Source organism: Zea mays, chromosome 3, assembly GCF_902167145.1.
Source record: "Zea mays cultivar B73 chromosome 3, Zm-B73-REFERENCE-NAM-5.0, whole genome shotgun sequence".
NCBI classification, from domain to species: domain Eukaryota; kingdom Viridiplantae; phylum Streptophyta; class Magnoliopsida; order Poales; family Poaceae; genus Zea; species Zea mays.
Window position 1 is genome coordinate 68,367,470 of NC_050098.1, and position 21,272 is coordinate 68,388,741.

The following is a 21,272-nucleotide window of genomic DNA, read 5'->3' on the forward strand; positions in this document are numbered from 1 at the left end:
GGAGCATCTTCTTGGCAGCTGTGAAAATTTTGCCATTGGCGCGTTCCACAACTCCGTTGGACTCTGGGTGGTATACTGAGGCGAAGGCAAGCTTGGTGCCAATGGAGAAGCAGAAATCCTTGAAGTCTTGGCTGTCAAACTGCTTGCCATTGTCAACTGTGAGTTCGGACGATACTCCGAAGCGGCAAACAATGTTTTGCCAGAAGAATTTCTATGCAGTCTTTGATGTTATTGTGGATACAGCCCTCGCCTCGATCCATTTGGTAAAATACTCGACAGCGACGAAGGTGAGCTTGAGGTTCCCCTGCGTCGTGGGCAGGGGCCCGACAATGTCCAGGCCCCAGCGCTGGAGAGGCAATGTGTGGGCGATTAGTTTTGTGAATTGTGAAGGGCTGCCTGATCGAGGAGAAAACTTCTGGCAGGCTTCGCAGGACCTTGTGACCCGATTTGCGGTGCAGATCATTGCGGGCCAGTAGAAACCTTGACGGATCACCTTTGCGGCTAGGGCCCTTGGCCCTGCGTGAGAGCCGCAAGTACCGCTGTGGACTTCGCGCAGGATTTGGACGCCTTCGGTCTCAGTGACACATTTAAGCATTGGCTGACTGACCCCCTTCTTGTAAAGCTGGCCCTCAATCAGTGCGAAGTTTCGGCTTCGATGTTTGAGGCGCTTGGCCTCGTTGATGTCGGTTGGGTGGTAGTACCCCTGTAGAAACAGGGTTATTGGTGCCCGCCAGTCTTCGGTCATAATAAGGTTGACTATTCGGTGGCCCTCGCTGTCATTGGTTATTTGGAGCCCTTCGGGGCTCCGGACGGCTGGCGTGCCGATAACATGGTAGAATACGTCGGAGGGCAGGGACTCGCCTCTGGCGGCAGCCTTGGCCAATGCGTCGGCTTCTTCATTCTTGGCCCGGTCCACATGCTGCAAGGTGAATCCCTTGAATTGCCTCTCGAGACTTCGGATGGCCGCGAGGTATTGCATAAGTGCGGGGTCCTTTGCTGCGTAGTCTTTCTCGACTTGGCCGGCGACTACCTTGGAGTCTGTTCTGACAATGCAGGTGGTGACACTAAGAGCCCTTAGCTTGCGGAGGCCGAGGATGACAGCTTCGTATTCTGCTATGTTGTTTGTGCATCTGTCAGATTCCAGAGCGAAGCTGAGGCGTGCCGCGTATCTGTGCTTGACCCCGGCGGGTGAGGTGATGACTGCAGCAGCGCCTGCCCCCGCATGGCACCATGCGCCGTCGCAGTGGATTGTCCAAACCTTCTCTGCGGACGGGTCCGGCTGTGTTATTGGCCCAGTCCAGTCGACGACGAAGTCTGCCAGAACTTGTGACTTGATGGTTGTCCTGGGCTCGAAAGTGATGTGGTAGGCGGAGAGTTCGGTCGCCCATTTGGCAATCCTGACCGATGCCTCCGGGTTTCTGAACAATTCGCCTAGTCCCCTATCTGAGGTGACCCGGACCTTGAATGCTTCAAAATAGTGGCGCAATTTGCGCGAAGTAATAACAACTGCATAGGAAATCTTTTCCAGTTCTGTCATATTACATTTTGATGGTGTTAGCACTTCGGAGACGTAATAGACTGGACACTGCCTGATCACGCCCTCTACTGTCTGCTCCTAAACCAGTGCCGCGCTGACCGCATGCGGCGAAGCCGCAACATAAAGCAACAGGGGTAGCGAAGACTCGGGGCTTGTAAGGACTGCCAATTCTGATAGGTACTGTTTTAATGAGGCGAAGGCCGCTGCGTGCTCTGGTCCCCAAGCGAAGTCTTTTGCGCCGCGGAGAGTTTTGAGGAAGGGGAGACTTCGCTCTGTGGACTTGGAGATGAATCTGTTCAGGGCGGCCAATCTGCCTGTCAGGCGCTGGACGTCTCTGGCTGATTGCGGGGGTGTCATGTTGATGATGGCCTGAATTTTGGTTGGGTTGGCCTCGATTCCGCGGTGTGACACTAGGTAGCCCAATATTTTTCCCTAACGAACGCCGAAAACGCACTTTTCGGGGTTTAGGCGAAGACGTGCGTCCCGCATGTTCGCAAACGTTTCGGCGAGGTCAGCAAGATGATCCTCCTTGCTTCTGCTGGCGACGACGATGTCGTCCACATACGTGAATATATTTCTGCCGACCTGCCCTTCGAGCACCGTTTTGGTAAGCCGGAAGAAAGTGGACCCGGCGTTCTTGAGTCCCTCCGGCATTCTGATGAAGCAATACGTGCTGAAGGGTGTTATGAAGCTGGTGCTGGCCTTGTCCTCCTCCTTCATGTATATTTGATGGTAACCGGAGAAGCAGTCGAGGAGTGACATGACTTCGCACCCGGTCGCGTTATCGACTATTTTGTCGATTCGGGGTAGCGGGAAGTTGTCCTTTGGGCAGGCCTTGTTGAGATGGGTGAAGTCGATGCACATCCGCCATTTGCCGCTTTTTTCTGCACCATCACAACGTTGGCGAGCCACGTGGGGTAGGCCACTGGCTCGATAAATTTGGCCTCCAGGAGGCGATGTACCTCGGCCTTGGCGGCTTCTGTCTTCTCATCAGACATTTTGCGGAGCCGCTGTTTTTTCGGTCTCACCAAAGGGTCGATTCCCAAGCTGTGCTCGATGATGGATCGGCTGACCCCGACCAGGTCGAAGGCGGACCAGGCGAAAACGTCTTTGTTCTTGGACAAACAGCAGAGGAGCTTCTCCTCGTCATGCGAAGTGAGGTCTTCGCTGATGGTGACCGTCTGCTTGGGCGTGGCCTGGTCGAGGGGAACAGACTTGGTCCCGTCGTTGCTCTGCAGTTGTGCTTTGTCGTGTTCTTTGTCAGCTTGGCTGGCGGACGCGGGGACCTCGCGCTGGGCCGTGAGGCAGTGCACGTTTCTTTGTCCGGGGACGAAGTCCCGCTCTATGTTTCGCGCAGTCTGCTGATTGTCGTAGACCGTGATGGCGCCTAGCGGACCTGGTATCTTCATGCACAGGTAAAGCCCATGAATGGCTGCCTCAAACTTGTTGATGGAGCCTCGGCCCATGATGGCGTTGTACGGATACACCATATCGACGATGTCGAAGGTCACTTGCTCACTTCGGGCATTGGGTGCTACACCGAAGGAGAGAGGCAACTCTATTTTGCCGACTGGAAATGTGCCCTTGCCGCCGAAACCATACAACGGGTTGTCCGAAGGCTTGAGCAGGCTGTGGCTTATGCCCATGCGGTCGAAGGCATGGAGGAAAATGATGTCTGCTTGACTGCCATTGTCGACTAGGACTTTGTGCAGGTCCCAGCCTGCCACGCTGCAGTTGATAACCATGGCGTCGATGTGGGGGGGGCGCTTCGCAGATCGACGTCTCGGGCGTCGAAGGTTAGCGGCACATGGGACCACTTCGTCTGCACGACTGGACCGGTGATGGCGACGTGCTTGATGTTGTGGTAGTGGTCCCGCTTCTGCCGTTTCGTGTCGAAGTCGGTGCTGGACCCCCTAGTGATCATGTGAATGACTCCGCGATACGGCTGATCGGCGAAGTCTTCTTGCTTTGGGGCGTGGGGGTGGTGGATGTTTTGTTGTTGCTGGTGTGGAGGTGGTGGTGGGGAGGTACGATTTGTACTTCCTGGTGGTGTTGGTATGCGTGGTGCTGTGGATGCGGAGCGGGGGCGTGGATGTATGGTGGAGGGGGTTGCTGATATGTGTGTGCGACAACTCTAGGGTTATCGGCTGGTTGCGCCCGTGCCATCCTGTCTCTGGTGGCCTTCGTCTCTGGGCAGTCTCTGGTTTGGTGGGCGCAGTCTTCGCCGTGAAACAGGCAGTAGAATCGGCGTGGCGGCTGCGCACGTCCCCGGCCCCGTCCGCGAGTTCCGTTTCCGCGGCCCTGGGGGGGATATTCCTGGCGGCGAGGGGCCTCACCGGCGGGGGGCTGGTTGGCGATGTTGTGCACCTGCTGCTGATTGCGGCCGTCCCGACCGGAGTCTGGCTGCGGAGTCCTCGTCCACGTGCGGCTAGACTGTGGAGCGTCTTTGGGTTTCCTCTGAGACTCGACTTTGCGCTGGTGGAGCTCTTCGGATTTGGCGTATTTTTCAAATAGCTGATACAACTCCTGGGGGTTCTTGGGCGGATCCCTGATGCAGTGGCTGTAAAGGACGCCGGCCCGAAGGCCACTGATGGCGTAGTGGATGGCGATCTGGTCGTCGACCGAGGGCAGCTGTGACTTGAGTGTCAGAAATTTGCGGTAGTACTCCCACAGAGTCTCTTTTTCTAGCTGCTTGCAGAGTGAGAGTTCAGCCAAGGCGTCGGTGTCTGGGCGGTACCCTTGGAAGTTGAGCAGGAATTTGTCCTGGAGGCTTCTCCAGGAGTCAATGGACAACGGGGGCAGCCTTGTGAACCAGGTGAGAGCTGGGCCTTCGAGGGCGATGATGAAAGACTTGGCCATCGTGGCGTCGTCCCCTCCGGAAGATGCAACGGCGACCTGGTAACTCATGATGAGCATCGTCTTCAGTGGCCTCTTGGTGGGTGGTATGGGTGAGGGCGAGGGCCTTGCCCTTTTTTGCGGCCAGCAGTGCTGCCTTCGCAGCCTCGTCAGCCTTCGAGCTAGCTTTCTTGGGTGCCATCGCGGGTGGTTTTTTCGTAGCACGAACGGTGGGCGCCAAATGTTGGAACTTGCTCTCCGGTGCAAGTTGATCCAACGGGGGAGTGTAGCAACGCAAACAGGGTTTTTTTCACGAGATGGCAATAGCTCTGTTAATCTAGCCTCTCAAGGGCACTATGCGGGGGTATTTATAGGTATCTGAGTGCCCAGCGTCCAGTGTTAATGATGCATGTGCCCCCAGGCGCCTAGGTTATCCCCGGAATATTCCCATAAAGCAGGGTTACAGACCGTAATTACAGGGAGACTTTTACAAAATAGGCCCGTAACGCGCAGCGGCCACGCAGGGCCTGTTACAATGGGCCGGATCACACGTGGGCCTCCATGCAGGACGAGGTCGCGAGATGAGATGACCTCGTCATAGGTCTTCGTCCGGCGGCGTGTCGGACGAAGGGTAAGTATGTCCGTCGTCTTGTCTCCGTTGATCCAGCGAGGTCGACGAAAGCATCGAGCGAAGGGTGGCGTCTTCGCCTTCGCCCCAACAGACATATGTTGCAGTAGCTGGATTTGGGCGGCGAAAAAGTCTTCCGACCCAGCAGGGAGAGGGTTTGAGGATTCCTCTCTAGTTCTAGATTAACTACTGCCCTTCTTCGGCGAATGAGTGCAGGTTGATCGATGCCTCCTCCTGTCCTAGTATTGACCATCTAAGTTAGAGACATATGGTAAGATAGATTTGCAGATAAGACAAATAGCTAGACGAGTAACACATGTCTTGTGGGGTCAACATAGCTCAGCAGATTAGAGTGTCACCATCCTAACATTGCTACACTACATCTATGGTGGTACATGCTAGGATGTACCCACTATACTAGGTTTTAGGGTGTATGTAGCCCCACAAATATTTCAAACAATCAAAGAAGCAAATCAAGAAGTTATCATAAGAACAAACATTCAAGCGTCTAAATACCGATAATATATATATATATATATAAGGTTGTCTTAGGTCCCCTATCTCTTTGGGAATTCGTAGATATAGGATTCCAAGGTGTGAAATCCTTTTTGTCTTCTAGAGTAGAAAAGATAAGAGTAGTCAGAGTAAAGCAGCAAAAGATGAGACATGATCAAGGAAAGTCTAGAAAGAATCAGAGTAAAGGTAAGTAGGTAAGGGTTTTGTCCAGGTCTATCTAGGTTACGTCCTATAGTCAACATTCCCTCTGATACCACTTCTGTCACACCCGATTTTAAGGGCAAACCCGACTACGTCTCAAATGTGCGCCAAACAAGATCAACACATACAATGACACAGTGTATAGAGACGAATGTCAAAAACTTTATTATATTACAAGAATGTCTTACAAAATAGCGGATAATAAATAAATCAAGTTAATATAGCTATCTCCTTGGCACCAACGGTTGACCGGGAGACGACACCTAGATCTCATCGAACTCGTCATAATAGTCTTCCTTCGGGGGTACCTGCTCTTCACCTGTGGGGGTTTATAGCAAGAGTGAACTCACAAGTTGGGGAATAATGTGCATGAGCTCACTTATGGTGGGGGCTCATGTGAAGTGTAAAGCATGTTAAAAATAATGGTTAAGGTTGAGCATTGCTTTTAGTAAGTTGATTAAAATTTTATTAGCAGTTACTAAGTATAAGTAGATACCATCCCAATCAAATAATAGATCACAATTAATAATAAGTCCCACAATGCAATGCAAATGACAGTTTAAGTTTAATTCCATAGGTTACTCATGTGAGGGTCCGAGCTGCTCATGACCATGAGCACAGTTGATATATCAGTTTTACACACTATAGAGGTGGCACATCTTTACCCATAAGTCGCGTATAAGTTCAGAGATCTTTGCACCCAACCATGACTTTGTCGACCAGCACAATACCACACTACTAAGGTGTGGTGGCATAGGGACGCTACGAGGTCTTTACAAAGTTCCACTAGCATGAAAAACCTCGCTACGGTCTCCGGAAGAAGGAAACATAGGAATCCCTCGTCCGAACAGCTATAACAGATAGTTTGATCCAAGAACCTCCCTATACTCTGCAATGACGCACTTGTCGGGAAAGGGTTATCCCATACTAGCTCTCCAAATTAATTGGCCAAGACAAGAGCCATATAGTCCTTGTCGTTGCACTGTTTTCACGGGTGGCCGCTCTATGTTCCAATTAGACAATATGATCTTATCATGTATCATAATAAATCCAATAGCCATTAATAACAAAGGAACATGAGCATGATTCATAAGTAGTAGTAACCCAAAAACTAGGTAGAGCAATAGCAGGTCTAGCAAATGATTCATTTGCATGCAAGGTGTGGGGTAAACAAAGCTAGGGTAACCTATTAGGTCCCATCAAATTAACCTAAGCATTTTAGGGTGATTATAGAGAACATTATTGGTTAAAGAAGAGTGATCAAGGGCACAACCTGCTCCGAATCTTCCACTTGGGTTGCTTCGGGGCCCTTAGTCGCTTACTCGTCTACTCGTAATAATACAAACAAATAATATAGGGACAATATTAACATCACACTGAACATGAGAACAAACTGCATAATATTATTCTATGTGTTGCTACGAGATTGTAGGTTCAAGAACCATCGAAATCGGAGTTAAAACGGAGAAGTTATTGATTTTATAAGATATTTGGAATTTTTTATACTAATAATATTTTTATTTTATTGATTCTAGGAACCCTGGACGGCTGTTTTTTATTTTTAAAAGCACAGGGGTCTGAATGCAAATAAAAAGAACCGATTCTAAATAGTTCTATACTTTATGTGGACCGCATGTTAGTTCCCTAGAAACTAAGGGCTTCTTTAGGAAAACTAACGAGGCCGAAGGGGTAGGGGTGCTGTTGGGGGCCTTCATCTTTTGAAGGTCCTCAAAAACAAAGCTAACCATTTGTCATCAGCATATTGACGAATATTACAAGAGCTTCGACACCAGAATAGCTTCGATGCGGAATGATGGAGGGCGATGAAGGTAGCTTCGTCATAACAACACAAGAAGATGATGCAAGGAGAAGGTGTCATCCTAAATGTTGAACGCAAAAGACAATGTTGCCATGTATTATTTGTAAATCCTGTGTGTAATCCTTGAGGGTATAAATGTAATTTCATACGAAGTTGTACATTCCCCTATAAATAGATGAATAGTGTCGTGCATAAAATACCTTTTTGGAGGACTGGATAATTCATGTGTGTAATCTTTTCTCCAAGGCACCTTCGTTCTAACTCATTTTGTAAGACTGAAGGTACGATTATAAACTCATTGTATGAAATACGAGAAATGTGATATTATCATATTTGAGATGAGTTATCATGTTTAAACTTTCCTACGTTCTTCATATATCTACTTATTTATTTTTTTATGCAATCTAATTATGATTCATTCGATTAAGTCTTGACCTTCATCCTTGAAGCAGTTATCTCGAAGGGATAATTGCTTAAAAACGAAGGTTGATCGCCTTTATAACATTGTGTTGCCTTGTCTTCGATTGTGTATGGTGATTGAAAACAAGTGACCAATAGGCGCATCTGGTCGCTCGATCCAATTTCAGCGGCTAGGATTAGATAGGGGTAGCACGTGTCGCTCGCATAACTTGGAGCCATTAGATCCCACATTAACGAACCAGTATCTGCCCTGCTGCCCACTTACACAAATCCCCTGATCACCAGACCGACTGTCCATATCAAAACGACGAAAGGTTATCTAGAATCAAACCTCGGTCGTTGATCCCTATATCAACATCACATGGTCGTCATCCCCAACTATCTACTAGCTATGGTGGTGCGCTGATGCACATTGGCGGAGCTATGCCGACGAGATACATATAGTAGTCCTGGTCAATCCAAATCCGAAACTAATTGGGGCAACATGGTGCCCTGAGAATGGCGATTCGATGGGGAGATCTGTTGGTATTTGTGACCCGACTGTGCACCACGGGGTTACCCACATGATGCTTTTGGATAGGACGACATTGTTGACTATGACTTGATGGTACGTGTAGGGGCATGTCGATCTTACACAAAGGTTTATACAGGTTCAGGCCACTTTAGAATGTGTAACACCCTACTTCCTATTGATTCTGTGTATTGGGTTTTTCTCTGGAGTATGAATACTACAAGTGAGTTTTGTGGGTGCTTAGGTGTTGTCAGTGAGGGTGAGTGTCAAGTAAGATGGGGTGAGATGAGATGATTTTGTAGGGGACTCACCTCAGCTTATATACATGACCAGAGAGTTATCCCTTTACAAGTTGTGATCACTATCCACTCTACTTATCTCCTCCTTTATCACGGTTTGCAGCCCTACATATCCGGTGTTCGATCACCTTCTCAGCTGAGTCATCGCCGAATGCCTAGCTCCTCATGTGTGTGCAACTGCATCACCCAAGATATTAGCGCTTCAGTAGAGTATAACTCAGACGTTGGTCTTTATCTTCTTGGATCAAGTTCGCCCGACCTAATTATAACCTGCTGATCCATCCCACAGGGCAAACCATTGGGAAGCCCATCAGGCGGCCCAAGATACGTTTTAGTGTCCGTGAGGACCCGGGGGATATCTATCCCCCACAAGCCCTCGAGGCTCAAGCCAACTTTTAAGAGTAGTTGGCTCGAGACTCTAAGGAGGAATGATGCCCTTTGTTTTTTCTTAGCTTTTTGAAGGCAGTTTTGTTCCATCTCTATATCCATTGGGTGTAGCCCTCGAGCTCTGAATTGATTTGAATATCAATCAACTCAAAGGTCTCCATAATCTGCTTTTGAATTTAGCGATTTCTTTGTCCTTGTATCCATTGGGTGCACATGTAGCCCTCGAGCTTTGAATTGATTTGAGTATCAATCAACTCAAAGGTCTTAATAATCCGCTTTTGAGTTCAGCGTTTGCTTTTTCATTATATCCATTGGGTGCATCGTAGGTGCGCCCAAAGGGTGTTCCCCCGGGCTTTGAATTGATTTGAGCATCAATCAATTCAAATGTATTCACAATCTGCCTTAATAAAATTCTAGTTTACTATAACAATCGTGAACGACTAAGCTTTGCCCACCTGAGCTCGTGATGACTGAGATCTAGCCAACTGAGACCTGACCGACTTGGTTTGAGCCAATAGAAGTCTGGGTGAATGGCATTCGGCCAGGGTTTTTAATGCGGCCACTGACTGGGTTCCAACCGATAGAAGTCCAATTGGCTCCAGTTTGACCAATCTTGAGTTTGTTGTTTTGTAACTTCTACGGATATCTCATGGATCATGTTGCTTCAGAAAATCGCAAAAAATCGATTTGTACACCCAATGGGTGTGTACGCTATCTTGTCTCAAAATAATAACCTAACGCGACAAGGTGTAGTAATGCGCCTAAGCGGTTGGCATTACTCTTCTCCGATGTCGTGTTACGCCAATGGGTGTCACTAGCTTGCTCATCTTCTTGGAAATTTACACGGCTCTTGAAGTCTTTGCGACTGTTCGCTATACGGACGAGAGCCAAAGGGTCGCCCATTGGCTTCTTTAAATAGACTGCTCGCCTATGACTGTCTTCTTCACTCGCTATAGTTTCTCTTCTCGCTTTCACTCCTCCACTGAAAGAAAACCACAATGGCTAGGGGCAAAGGTGGCAAGGGTGATGTTTGTTGAGATCAGTATAGTCAACGCACATGTGTCAATCAACTTTATTCTTTTTAGTACAAGAATAGGATTTTCAAGCCAATCAGGGTGCATTGCTTCTCTAGTGAAGCCTGCTGCTACTAGGCAAGCTAACTCGACCTATATAGCTTCTCTTTTGCCGAGTGTGAAACGATGTAGCTTCTACTAGATCAACTTTGCTTAAGGATACACCTTCAATTTGTGCTCGGCTAGCTCTCTAGGGACTCCTGGCATGTCTGCAAGTTGCCACATGAACACGTCTCAGTTGTCTTGCAGTGAGGCTCGAATTGATGGTCACCGTATTGCGCTCGTCGGAGAAAACAAGGTTATCCCTCTTGGTTTCTTTGGTCGGCCGCATAGTGGTAGCTGTAGATGCTTTATTTGTGGGGATTGTGAGATCATCCCCTATAGATGTGTCGTCGTTCGGCACCGGAAGTGATATCGAGGGCCCGACAGCGAGGGTCGTCTAGATAACCCCCCGAAAGCATTTCACAGCTCCTTGGAAGTTAGCTCGAACGATGATGATACCTAAGGTCCAGGCATCTTGAGTATCTTGTATAGGTAGTGTGGGATGGACATGAATTTGGCTAGCCTCAGCCTCCCGATGATGGTGTTGTACCCGCAATCGAACCAAGCAACTTCGAAGCGTGGGAACTTAGTCTGCTAGTTGTCTAGAGTGCCAAAGGTGACTGATATGAAGAGGTGCCCTAGCGGGTACTCCCCTTCATTCGGTACGATGCCGAAGAATGGAGTATCCGACTAAATAAGGTCGACAGTCAAGATCCCTAGGGCCTAGAGTGTTCTAGGGAAGGTGACATTGATGCTGCTGCCACCGTCCACCAGAACCTTCTTGACTCAACTCTCTTGAATCACAGGGTCGACGAGCAGAGGGTACTTGCTAGGGTGATTGAAGTTGAGCCACTAGTCAGCTCGGCTAAACGTGATGGCAGGTTCTGACCATCGATACGAGGTCGGGGCACTGTTGGTTGCCACCAGGACCTGCCAATCAGTGAGCTTCTGTTGCCTTTTGTTCTCCTAGGACCCATGGCCCCCAAACATGCCATTGACCTCCCTATCAATGCGCAGGAAAGCTCTGCCACCACCCCCACCTGCTATTATGGTTGATCTTGCTCGACAGGTTCTCCTCGTGGTGGGGACGGCAGCGGATGGAACGGTCGACCGTGGCCGATAGAGTTTTTGGATTCCTTGCAATTCCGTAGGGTGTGGCACATTTCCTTATGGTACGGGCACTGGGAGTCGATGATCTCGTCCAGTGTTCGTATGTTGCCTCGTGGCACGCTGCGGGGCTGAGTCGTCGAGGGCCCAGCGGCGTGCACTTCTTCTCTGAGCCTCTTGTCCTAGTGCTTGTCCTACTGCTAGTTCCTACCCTTCTTTGGTGCCGAGGGTGCAGGCTTCATGTGGCCGATGAGGTCATGAGCTCGTTCGTCTATGGTGATGTAGATGTCTGCCTCCCAGAACAACTGTTCTGAGGTGATGGGAGCCTTCTGGAGGATGGCCCGGACAAAGGATGAGTCGTTAGACTTATGGTAGAAGTCCTTGATCACGACAGCCTCATGGTTTGGAAGCACCCATGAATGAGCAGATGGTCTCGTCGCTTTGGAGCTTGATGGACTTGAGGTCCCAAAGTTGTGTCGGTTTATTGTCAAGGGGTTGAAAGTTTATGATAATCGCTGGTGACGGGATGTCAGAGCCATTGCAGCGCATATTGCCTGAGGACAATGGGCAAGTATGTTGTCATGACGTCCTCCGTCGCCCCAGCGGCTGAGGCGGTAGTCATGTAGACGGTCATCCAGCCGCTCGGGTCCTGCTTGGGCTCGTACTTGTCGATGTTGGAGACCTTGAAGTTCGGCGGCCATTGAATTGCTCGGAGTCGGGGGGTAAGGGCTGAAACTCTGCACGTCTCCTGGTCCTCTCGGCGATGGTTGTGATGACGGTCCCTAGAGTGGGCCTGTTCGTGGAGGCTGCTGCCGACTCAGTTCTGGCACGGTTGCGCGCTGGTGCACCATGATATCAGTCGTACTCCTCTTGCTGTCTCATCTCTTCCTCATGCTGGCGGTTGCACGGAGCGTTGATATTGCTCCATGCGTCTCGTTGAAAGTTAATGGCATGGCATAGATCGTTCAGTGAATGTGCGAGGAGAAGAAGATGGTTTCGCCGCCTGGGTGAGGATCTACCAGTAGCCTTCCGCGTCTGGTGTGCGCAGCAAGCCGTTGGCAATTTGAGCCAGGACTCCCCCGACTAAACCCGACATATTCAATGCCCGAGCGAAGTCAAGCAACAGGTTCCGAGGGAGAAGCGGGTTCTCGCGTTGGAGCCTGACGTCCTGCTCCGCTTGGGCATGGCGATGATCATGATGACGGGAGTTGTGGCGCTCGCAGAGCGCTCTGTTGTCCGGGGTTTCCCTACTTTAGAGGCTTCGTCCCGGGAGACAGGTTGTGCAAGATCACGTTCCCCGGCCTCATGGTGACGTCGTATGTTACATCGCATGTTTCGATGTCGACGTGCGTGACGCTAGGGGACTCCTCCCCCAATACAGTGGGCTCATCGTCGGAGACCGGCGCGTCCTCTACTCTTCCCTAGATGAAGTGGATGTCCGGGAAAAAAGAGCTTGGTGCGATGCTTCATGCTCCAACCATCCCTTTTGAGGGCGGAGTTTTCTCAGGAGTATGAAGATTACAAGTGAGCTTTGTGGGTGCTTAGGTGTTGTCGATGAGGGTGAGTATCGAGTGAGATGGGGTCCGTCCTCGGCCTTATATACACGACCAAAGAGTTATCCCTTTACAAGTTGTGATCACTATCCACTCTACTAATCTCCTCCTTTATCGCAGTTTGCGACCCTACATATTCGGATTTCGATCACCTTCTCAGTCGAGTCATCGTCGAATGTTTAGCTCCTAAGGTGTGCGCAACTGCATCACCCGAGATATCAATGCTTCTGTAGCATATAACTCGGACGCCGGTCTTCGTCTTCTTGTATCAAGTTCACACGACCTGATTATAACCTGCTGGCCCATCCTACAGGACAAACCATTGGGAAGCCCATTAGGCGGCCCATGATACGTTTTAGTGTTTGTGAGAACCCAGTGGATATCTATCCCCCACAAAATTCTCACCGAAATCGCGACGTGAGAGTTCCAAGCCACAACGTGAAGCGGCTCAGCTGCAAGCCCGACATCTGGCGAGCAATCCGTGACTAACCTACGCACTACTCAGCACAAGTTTGACACTACCCGAAGAGAGGGATGAGGCGACGCTAAGGAAGAAGGTGTCACCGAGGGCGGAGGTGGGGATCACGCTGGACCCAACGAGAGGCAGATTGCTGGTCCCGAAATCACCCAGACAAGTAATTGAGTAGCCTCCGGTCAGTCGCGCGCGTGGCAACCCACACCAAAATAATCCCTGGCCGAAGGTGGATCTTCACGACCACCCGTCGAAGCCAGGGCGGTGAAGACCGGGGCTAATCGTAGAGGCAGTGGTGGCAACCTAACTCGGTTCTCCCAAAATCACTACTTCTCCCCCGATGATGGAGATGGACTTGGTGCATTTGCGTGAGGAAGAACCGGAGGGGAGGTCACATTATTTATAGGCACATGAACATGGCATCCCCCAGCCAGGCGAATCCAGCTGGCCGCGCGTGATCCTCGGGATATCCCAACGACCTCGACACGGTTGTTGCGGGAAGACGACACCTGACATAGCGAGCCCACCGTAAGTCTCATGTGATCAGCTAATGCGGATGCATCACTAGCTATAGGCTGGGCCCCGCTTGGTGGTGAGCTATGTGGCTCACGCCGTGGGGCCACATGTCGGCGCAGGGGTTTAGTGCGGCCGGGCGCGGGCTGCGTGATGAGGGGTCACTGGGCCGACGGGCAGAATTCGGCCCAGACGGTGTTTACCTCTTCTCTTTTTTTCCTTTTGTTGTCTTATTTCTGATTCCTTTTTTAAATTCAAATTACTAATTCGATTCTATTTTGAATTTCAAATTCCAACTTGAATGCTCAAACAAAATACCAGCATGTATGCACATATTTTAAACATATTTATTAATTATTTTATTGTTAGGAAAATGTTTAAATATCCTAAAAGGTGAGGAATCCCCGATTAAGAAACATTTTGAATTATAAATCTTTTGAAAAAAATCTTTAAATCACTTTTATTTAATAGAGAGCATGCTTCACAAGTAGAACATAGACTTAAGAAGTTAAGATACAATCTAGTTTTTTTTTCCTAGAACTAGCTAATACTTTAAACCATATTTTAAGGATTTACAGTATTAGTCTTAAATTATAAAAAAGGTTGGAAACATCGTCAGGTATTCATGACATTAGAAGACTTTGAACCAAAAAATATATTTTAAGTTATGTTGATGCTTAGCTGGACGATGTTATATTAGTGTGTTTAATGTTATGAAAAATGTCGTGAGTTGTAAAATATGAAGTGATTGTGAGCTCTAAGTTGTGAACTATAAAGTGATGATTGTTATGAACTATGTTTGTTTTATACTGTATGCATGTTATCAACTAAATTTTAGCACTTTAGGATCGGAATCACATCTCTATAGATCCCGCTGGCTCATTTTGATGTCATAAATTATATAATAATAATATATATATTACTATTATTAAAAAAATAAGACATGGCTCTGTCTGGAACGCTTGCCAACCTACGTGCCCCACGGCAAACCACAATCATTCACGTGCACCCAGTATAAAACAATTGTGTGTTTTTTAATCAATCGTCCACTGCCTGCTCCCTACGCAGCTACGCTTTACTCCCTTCCCCTGCTTCGTCCTCGTTTCTCCTCGAACCCACCCAGCAGCGCCTTCTTCCTTCTTCCCGCCCAACCTCGGCCATGCCCGTAGCGGCGCTCCGTCCTCCCCCGGTCGCTGTCGGCGCGGGACGCCGCAGCGCCCGACTCCAGGCGCGGTTCGCCCTCCGCGCGAGCTCCCTCGAGGCGTCGGCGGCAGTGACGGTGACAGTGAACGGGTCTGCAGAGGCCGCGGTGGAGAGGAAGGAGAAGGTGCAGGAGGATAAGGACAACGAGGGACTGCCGGTGAAGGAGGAGCAGGAGAGGGGGCTGGAGGTCCTCTACGACGACGGCTTCGGCTCCGTGACCGTCAAGGACTACTTCGCGGCGGCCAAGGTCCTGTGCCGGGACGACGGTGGGCCGCCGCGCTGGTTCTCTCCCGTCGAGTGCGGCCACCCGGCCGTGGACCAAGCGCCGCTGCTGCTCTTCTTGCCAGGTGCGTGCGTTTCTTCAGCTCACCAAAATCAATCATCCCAATGCTTGTCTTTGAAGAGGTGCTGGAGGTGCTGGGCAAACGGAGGAATCATTCTGGTTTGGTTTCCTTTCTGTTTCTGTACATGCCTAGTGATCCACAGCGAATTGACAACACTATATGCAGGAATGGATGGCGTCGGCACGGGACTCATCCTGCACCACAAGTCTTTGGGCAAGTGAGTCCTTTTTCTTCTTCCTCTTCTCCTTTTTCTGTATTAATTAATATTTTTATTGCCGTTTATTGTTAATAAAAGGATTAGACAGTCCCGAGCGAAATTTATTCACAATAAATCCACCTTTTCTTTAAAGAAAACTTTTTTCACTCTTTCTTCCTGCAAACTTCATTGAAAAATTACTGAACGATTAACGGTAGCTTTTCTTTGCTTATGTTTCGACATGAGCTACACAAGCTTCTGCTAGTATTGGTTGGTTGGTTGGGCCATGTCACTGACTCACTCACTGGTAGTGGTAGTAGAGTGTCCAGCTTTATTCCTAGTCAAGCATAAAAGACTGCCTTCTTTCTGATTAGTCCAGCTTCTTTGTCAACAGAGCTATGGAAAGAAAAAAGATGACCACTAACTAACCCACAAGATGTTGATGCATTCTTTTTGGCATCTTTTCTAATAACGCTAAACCCACCCATGTGACACAAGTGCTCTTCCCCTTTTTCGTCCCTTCTTGTTTTGTCTTCACTCTCGTGTCACAGCATCTACTGGGAGTAGGAGCCTCTACATCATCAGCACCACAGATTATATATTGTGATCAATATGAAGCAGCCTTTTACTCGCTCCTTTTTTTTTATTATCGCCGTTTGGTTCGAAAATGAACTAACAGGCAACAAATATTCGAGAACGGATGTAGTATTATAGTTTCATCAACTACTGTTCAAATTATTAATGATATGATTCTCGGCTTCTTAGGTATCCATTTTTTTTTGCCTTTTTGCAGAGTGTTCGAGGTTCGGTGCTTGCATATACCAGTCAATGATCGTACACCATTTGAAGGTACGATGTTACTGCATTTTACTTCATACAGGCCGCACCTATGCTACATATCTTTCCAAATTTTGATTAGTTTGGCATTGCCCGTTATTCTGGATATAAAATACAACTGTTGCGTATTTGTTCAAGAGACTGAGGGAGGATGAGTAGCACAAAAGCCTCCCATTTCTAATACATATGAATTCCAATCCATACAGGACTAGTACAAATCGTTGAAAATTTGATCAAGCACGAGCATGATTTATCCCCGGACAGACCGATATATCTTGTCGGAGATTCATTTGGCGGATCCCTGGCACTGGCAGTGGCAGCTCGTAATCCGCAGATTGATTTGGTTCTCATACTAGTAAACCCAGGCAGGTGATCATTTCTGGTTTCAGATTTGGTCTGAATAATTCCTATACTCACCTTATTGTTGCCAACTGACATGTTTCGCTTTACCAGCTACATCATTTGCAAAGACTCCATTGCAGCCAGTATTGCCTCTACTGGAATCAGTGCCAAGCGAGTTTCATGCTACAGTGCCGTATCTTCTCAGTTTTGTCATGGGTACAACTCCTCTTAGCTCTTCTTTGAAACTATGAAACACTCAAGAATATAGGTCATCTTTATCCTGGTCTTCTTTTCACCCCTTTCCCCTATAAGAAAACATAGTCTTAAATGTTCACGCGGAATTTCTTCTTAAATATACTTGATGTCAAATTCGATTGTTGCTCCACATTTTCTTGGTAGAGAAATCGTTACCTTTTTTCAACTCATTTTAGTATTATTATCCCTTTGTTATACACTAAAAAGGATAGTTCCTTTTCCTTGACAATACTTTTGCTGCTGTTTTAATCTCTAATAATCTCCACTTATACACTAACAAAATTCTCTTATCTCTTTTTCGCATTATTATGTATTTCATTTCTTTTCATGCCACCCCTGCTAGGTCAGTTCTGTTTCTTCATCAACTAAACAAAGAGCAGAGAATTCAGAACAATTCAAAAATTAAAGGCACATAAATGCAGATAGTATAGTATAGTATAGACAGTATGGAATCAACGAAAAATGTTGTCATTTATAAAAATACTCAAACTTTTTGATGAACCACAATATGCATGGAACGTACTAGGGAAATCACTTGAAACTTTGAAGACGTTCAAATAGAACTCTTGGATTTTTAGGGTATCCAACATCTTCCTTCCACAAAAAATCTTATACATAATAGCATCTATATTTTAATGTATTATATATATTTTTTTGTACTTAGTGGCAAAAGAGAGGCATGTTTCATTGGTAGGAAATATATTAGAGCTGTAACCATGTAGAAATAAAAAATAACTTATATATATATATATATGTTCTTACTTCAGAAGATATGTTTCAACAGGTGACCCACTGAAGATGGCTGCAGTTAGCATTGAAAACAACCTATCTCCTCCAGAAACTCTGCAGAAATTGTCAGACAGTCTCACATCAATGCTTCCTTTGCTTTCAGTATGTCATCCATTGTTCCCGCTTTTCCTTCCCAGTTACATACAAGTTTCAATACTTTTGAAACCATAAACCTAACGCTCATAAGTATTGTCGCACCAGTCTTCTTCCTTTTCCTTAAACACGCAAGAGAGTTGCATACGTTTCTACTAACTCAGTTGTTCTATAATCTAAGACCCAATTAACAAAAAAAAGGTGTTAGGAACATTGCTTTTAGAAATGCTCCATTTTTTTGTAAAAGATGGAATAAACATGTCTTTCTTTTAACTTATTATTTTAAAGATTATGTCCTTTCTCCTTGCATGATGAAATCGATCAGCTACAAATGTGGCTGCATAATGGAATTCCTTGTTCATTTTGGGAAGCATTTCGTCTCATCATTTTTTGACATCATGTTTTTTCCCCCTTATCTCAGGAACTGTCTGATATTATACCAAGGGATACTCTTCTATGGAAGCTCAAACTTCTCAAGGCAGGAGCAGCCTATGCAAATTCTCGTCTCCATGCCGTGCAAGCCGAGGTTCTACTTCTTGCCAGGTCCGTGGCTACAGTATCTGCTATCTATACTCCATAGTTTTTGTAGTCCGATACGCCGACTTCTAGCCTCGTGTTTGGGTCCAGAGCACAGATCAATAATGTTACCTGTATTCAGTGGTAAGGACAATCTTCTACCAAGCGGAGAAGAAGCGGATCGACTCTTCAAGGCACTGAAAAACTGCAGAGTTCGATACTTCAAGGACAATGGCCATACACTACTGCTGGTACAAAGCATCACTCTTAATAGCTCTCCTGTTATCCCTATCTCGCTATCTGATTATACATATATGTATGTATGCAAAAGGCAGTGTATTTCTTCAGCTATCATTTTTGTGCCTGCGCAGGAGGATGGCGTCAACCTGTTAACTGTCATAAAAGGAGCGAACATGTATCGGCGTGGAAGGCAAAGGGATTCTGTAACCGATTATCTCCCGCCTACTCTAAGTGAATTCAGGCAAACATTTGATGTGGATCACAGGTAGTACGCCTCAAAATTCTAAAAGTTGCATTCTACTTCCATCTCTCTCTCTCTTTCTGTCTGTCTGGAAAAGTAAGCGAGAAAATAAAAATGATGAATCTTGTGCAGGCTGTTCCACCTTGCACTGAGCCCAGTCATGATGTCCACCCTGAAGGATGGGAAAATCGTCCGCGGGCTTGCCGGTGTCCCTGACAAAGGCCCAGTCTTGTTCGTGGGCTACCACGCGCTCATGGGCATTGAGCTGAGTCCTCTGTACGAGGAGTTCCTGAGGGAGAAGAGGACAGTCGTCCGCGGCATGGCGCACCCGTTCCTGTTTGGGAAAAAGTTCGAGTCGTCGCGCCAGGAGACGTCCCGTTTCGACACTGTTTCTATGTACGGTGGACTGCCGGTGACCCCGATCAATATGTACAGGTTGTTCCAGAGGAACCAATTTGTTCTGCTCTACCCCGGCGGCGTTCGGGAAGCTCTGCACAGGAAGGTCCGTTTCACTGAATTTTGCCCGCCGTAGCAGATTTTCAATTCCAAATGGGCTATCTACTGAGTTTTTTTTTTTGCAGGGTGAAGAGTATAAGTTGTTCTGGCCAGATCAGCCAGAATTCGTAAGGATGGCGGCGCGCTTTGGTGTAACTATCATACCCTTTGGGTGTGTTGGAGAAGACGACGTTCTCGAGGTACATGTTTTGTTAATCCGTTTGTTCAACTGAATTCTATATATAGCAGAACGCATTAGAGCACATTTTTCTTGCTGCAGTTGGTTCTGGACTACAACGATCAGAAGAACATTCCCGGGCTCCGGGAATGGATACAGTCGATCAACAAAGAAGCCGAGAGAGTGAGGTAAATTCCTTCCTCGTCAGCAAAGACTGGAGAGTGACAAGACCTCAGACTCTTCTTCTTCATCTTCACTCATGGCGCGCATTGTTCGTTTCAGGGACAGCGTAAAAGGAGAGGATGGGAACCAGGACATGTACCTGCCAGCTCTTCTCCCAAAAGTGCCTGGCCGATTCTACTACCTGTTCGGGCAGCCGATTGAGATGAAAGGGATGGGCAACCTTGTCAGAGATAGGAAGAGCGCGAACGAGGTGTATCTACGCATCAAATCGCAGGTGGAGGAGATCATGTCGTATCTCAAGAGGAAGAGGGAGGAAGACCCTTACAGGAGCCTACCGCAGCGTGCACTGTACCAGGCAACATGGGGCGCCTCCGCTCAGGTCCCCACTTTTGAGCCATGAAGATTGGGAGTAGGGAAGGGCGTCTGCGAGCGGACTGCAATTCTTTGACAAGATGCAATGCGTTCTCATTTCTGAGGAGATCTCCCTCCCTCATACGCTGATTACATATACGGACTACGGACTAGTATACCGCAAATATTGTACATTTTTAGGAAAAATATGAAATGATGTTTTTAAACAAAAAAAACGCACTCAGCACATTATCTTAAAACAGATGCGTTGAGCACACAAAACGTCCTCGCGGACAGTCCGCGGTCCGGACGGTCCACGGTGGTGACGCGGACAGTCCGCGCGTGCGCAGAATCAATTAGGGTTTCGAGTTTCTTGCGGGATTTGTTAGCTGAAACCACAGGATTAGCTCGAGAAAACGACTTGTAGCGAATCCGGACCTCCCTTTATATAGATGAAGCGCTACGGTCGATTCAACCCCCACAATCGATCAAATCAAGTCTATTTCTCGTTTAGAATTAGTTCTAGTTTAGCCTCCTACCTCAAATCTTCACCTCTTTTCGGCTCTACGTCGACTAGACACGTCTTGGGTGGTCTGTCGACGCCAAGACACACCCTACGATCTCTCCTCCTCGACAGGGTCCCTCCCGGGAGGCGAGATCTAGGCCTACTGCGAAGAAGAAGACCCTCTGCGCCATCACAGACCGTCCGGACGTACGCAGAGGAGGAGTCGCTCCTGCGCCAGGTCGCGGACCGTCCGGCCCTATGCCACGAATCGTCCGCGCCTCCGTAGACCCGGATTTAATCCATGGTGAGATTTCATCCCTTGTAACCGAATAAGGTCTGAAGGGTTCTTTACTCGGTTTTGTAAAGTTATGTGAATTAAACAACTTGTTTGAAGGTGACGGATGGAGTCAAGTAGACTTTTTCATGTCAATATACTGGGAGCAATATAATCAGACAAAGAAGCTAACAATTAAAGTACAGGCTACATACCAACCATATGAGTAAGTTGATGTGCTACTATTGTGCAACTTTGAAATTTCAAGAGCCTTCATGACCAAGAAGACCTCTCAAGATTAGTTTGGAGGTAACGAC

The 21,272-nt window shown here is 47.7% G+C and overlaps 1 protein-coding gene across 2 annotated transcripts; it reads left to right on the forward strand.

Annotated features, from left to right (window-relative positions):
• The first annotated feature begins 14,954 nt into the window (after positions 1-14,954).
• Positions 14,955-20,438, forward strand: LOC103650176 (Acyltransferase-like protein chloroplastic). Of its 2 annotated transcripts, XM_008675815.4 has the most exons (13): positions 14,957-15,463; positions 15,626-15,677; positions 16,450-16,505; positions 16,700-16,858; positions 16,947-17,051; positions 17,875-17,981; positions 18,394-18,515; positions 18,631-18,739; positions 18,860-18,993; positions 19,102-19,471; positions 19,551-19,664; positions 19,745-19,830; positions 19,925-20,438. In XM_008675815.4, the coding sequence occupies exons 1-13, from the start codon at positions 15,073-15,075 to the stop codon at positions 20,223-20,225; spliced, it is 2,106 nt and encodes a 701-aa protein (XP_008674037.1). In that variant the 5' UTR covers positions 14,957-15,072; the 3' UTR covers positions 20,226-20,438. The 2 variants fall into 2 exon arrangements, with proteins under 2 accessions (XP_020405818.1, XP_008674037.1); XM_020550229.1 differs by having other exon boundaries at positions 14,955-15,463; positions 18,631-18,993; positions 19,925-20,420.
• The last annotated feature ends 834 nt before the right edge of the window (positions 20,439-21,272 follow it).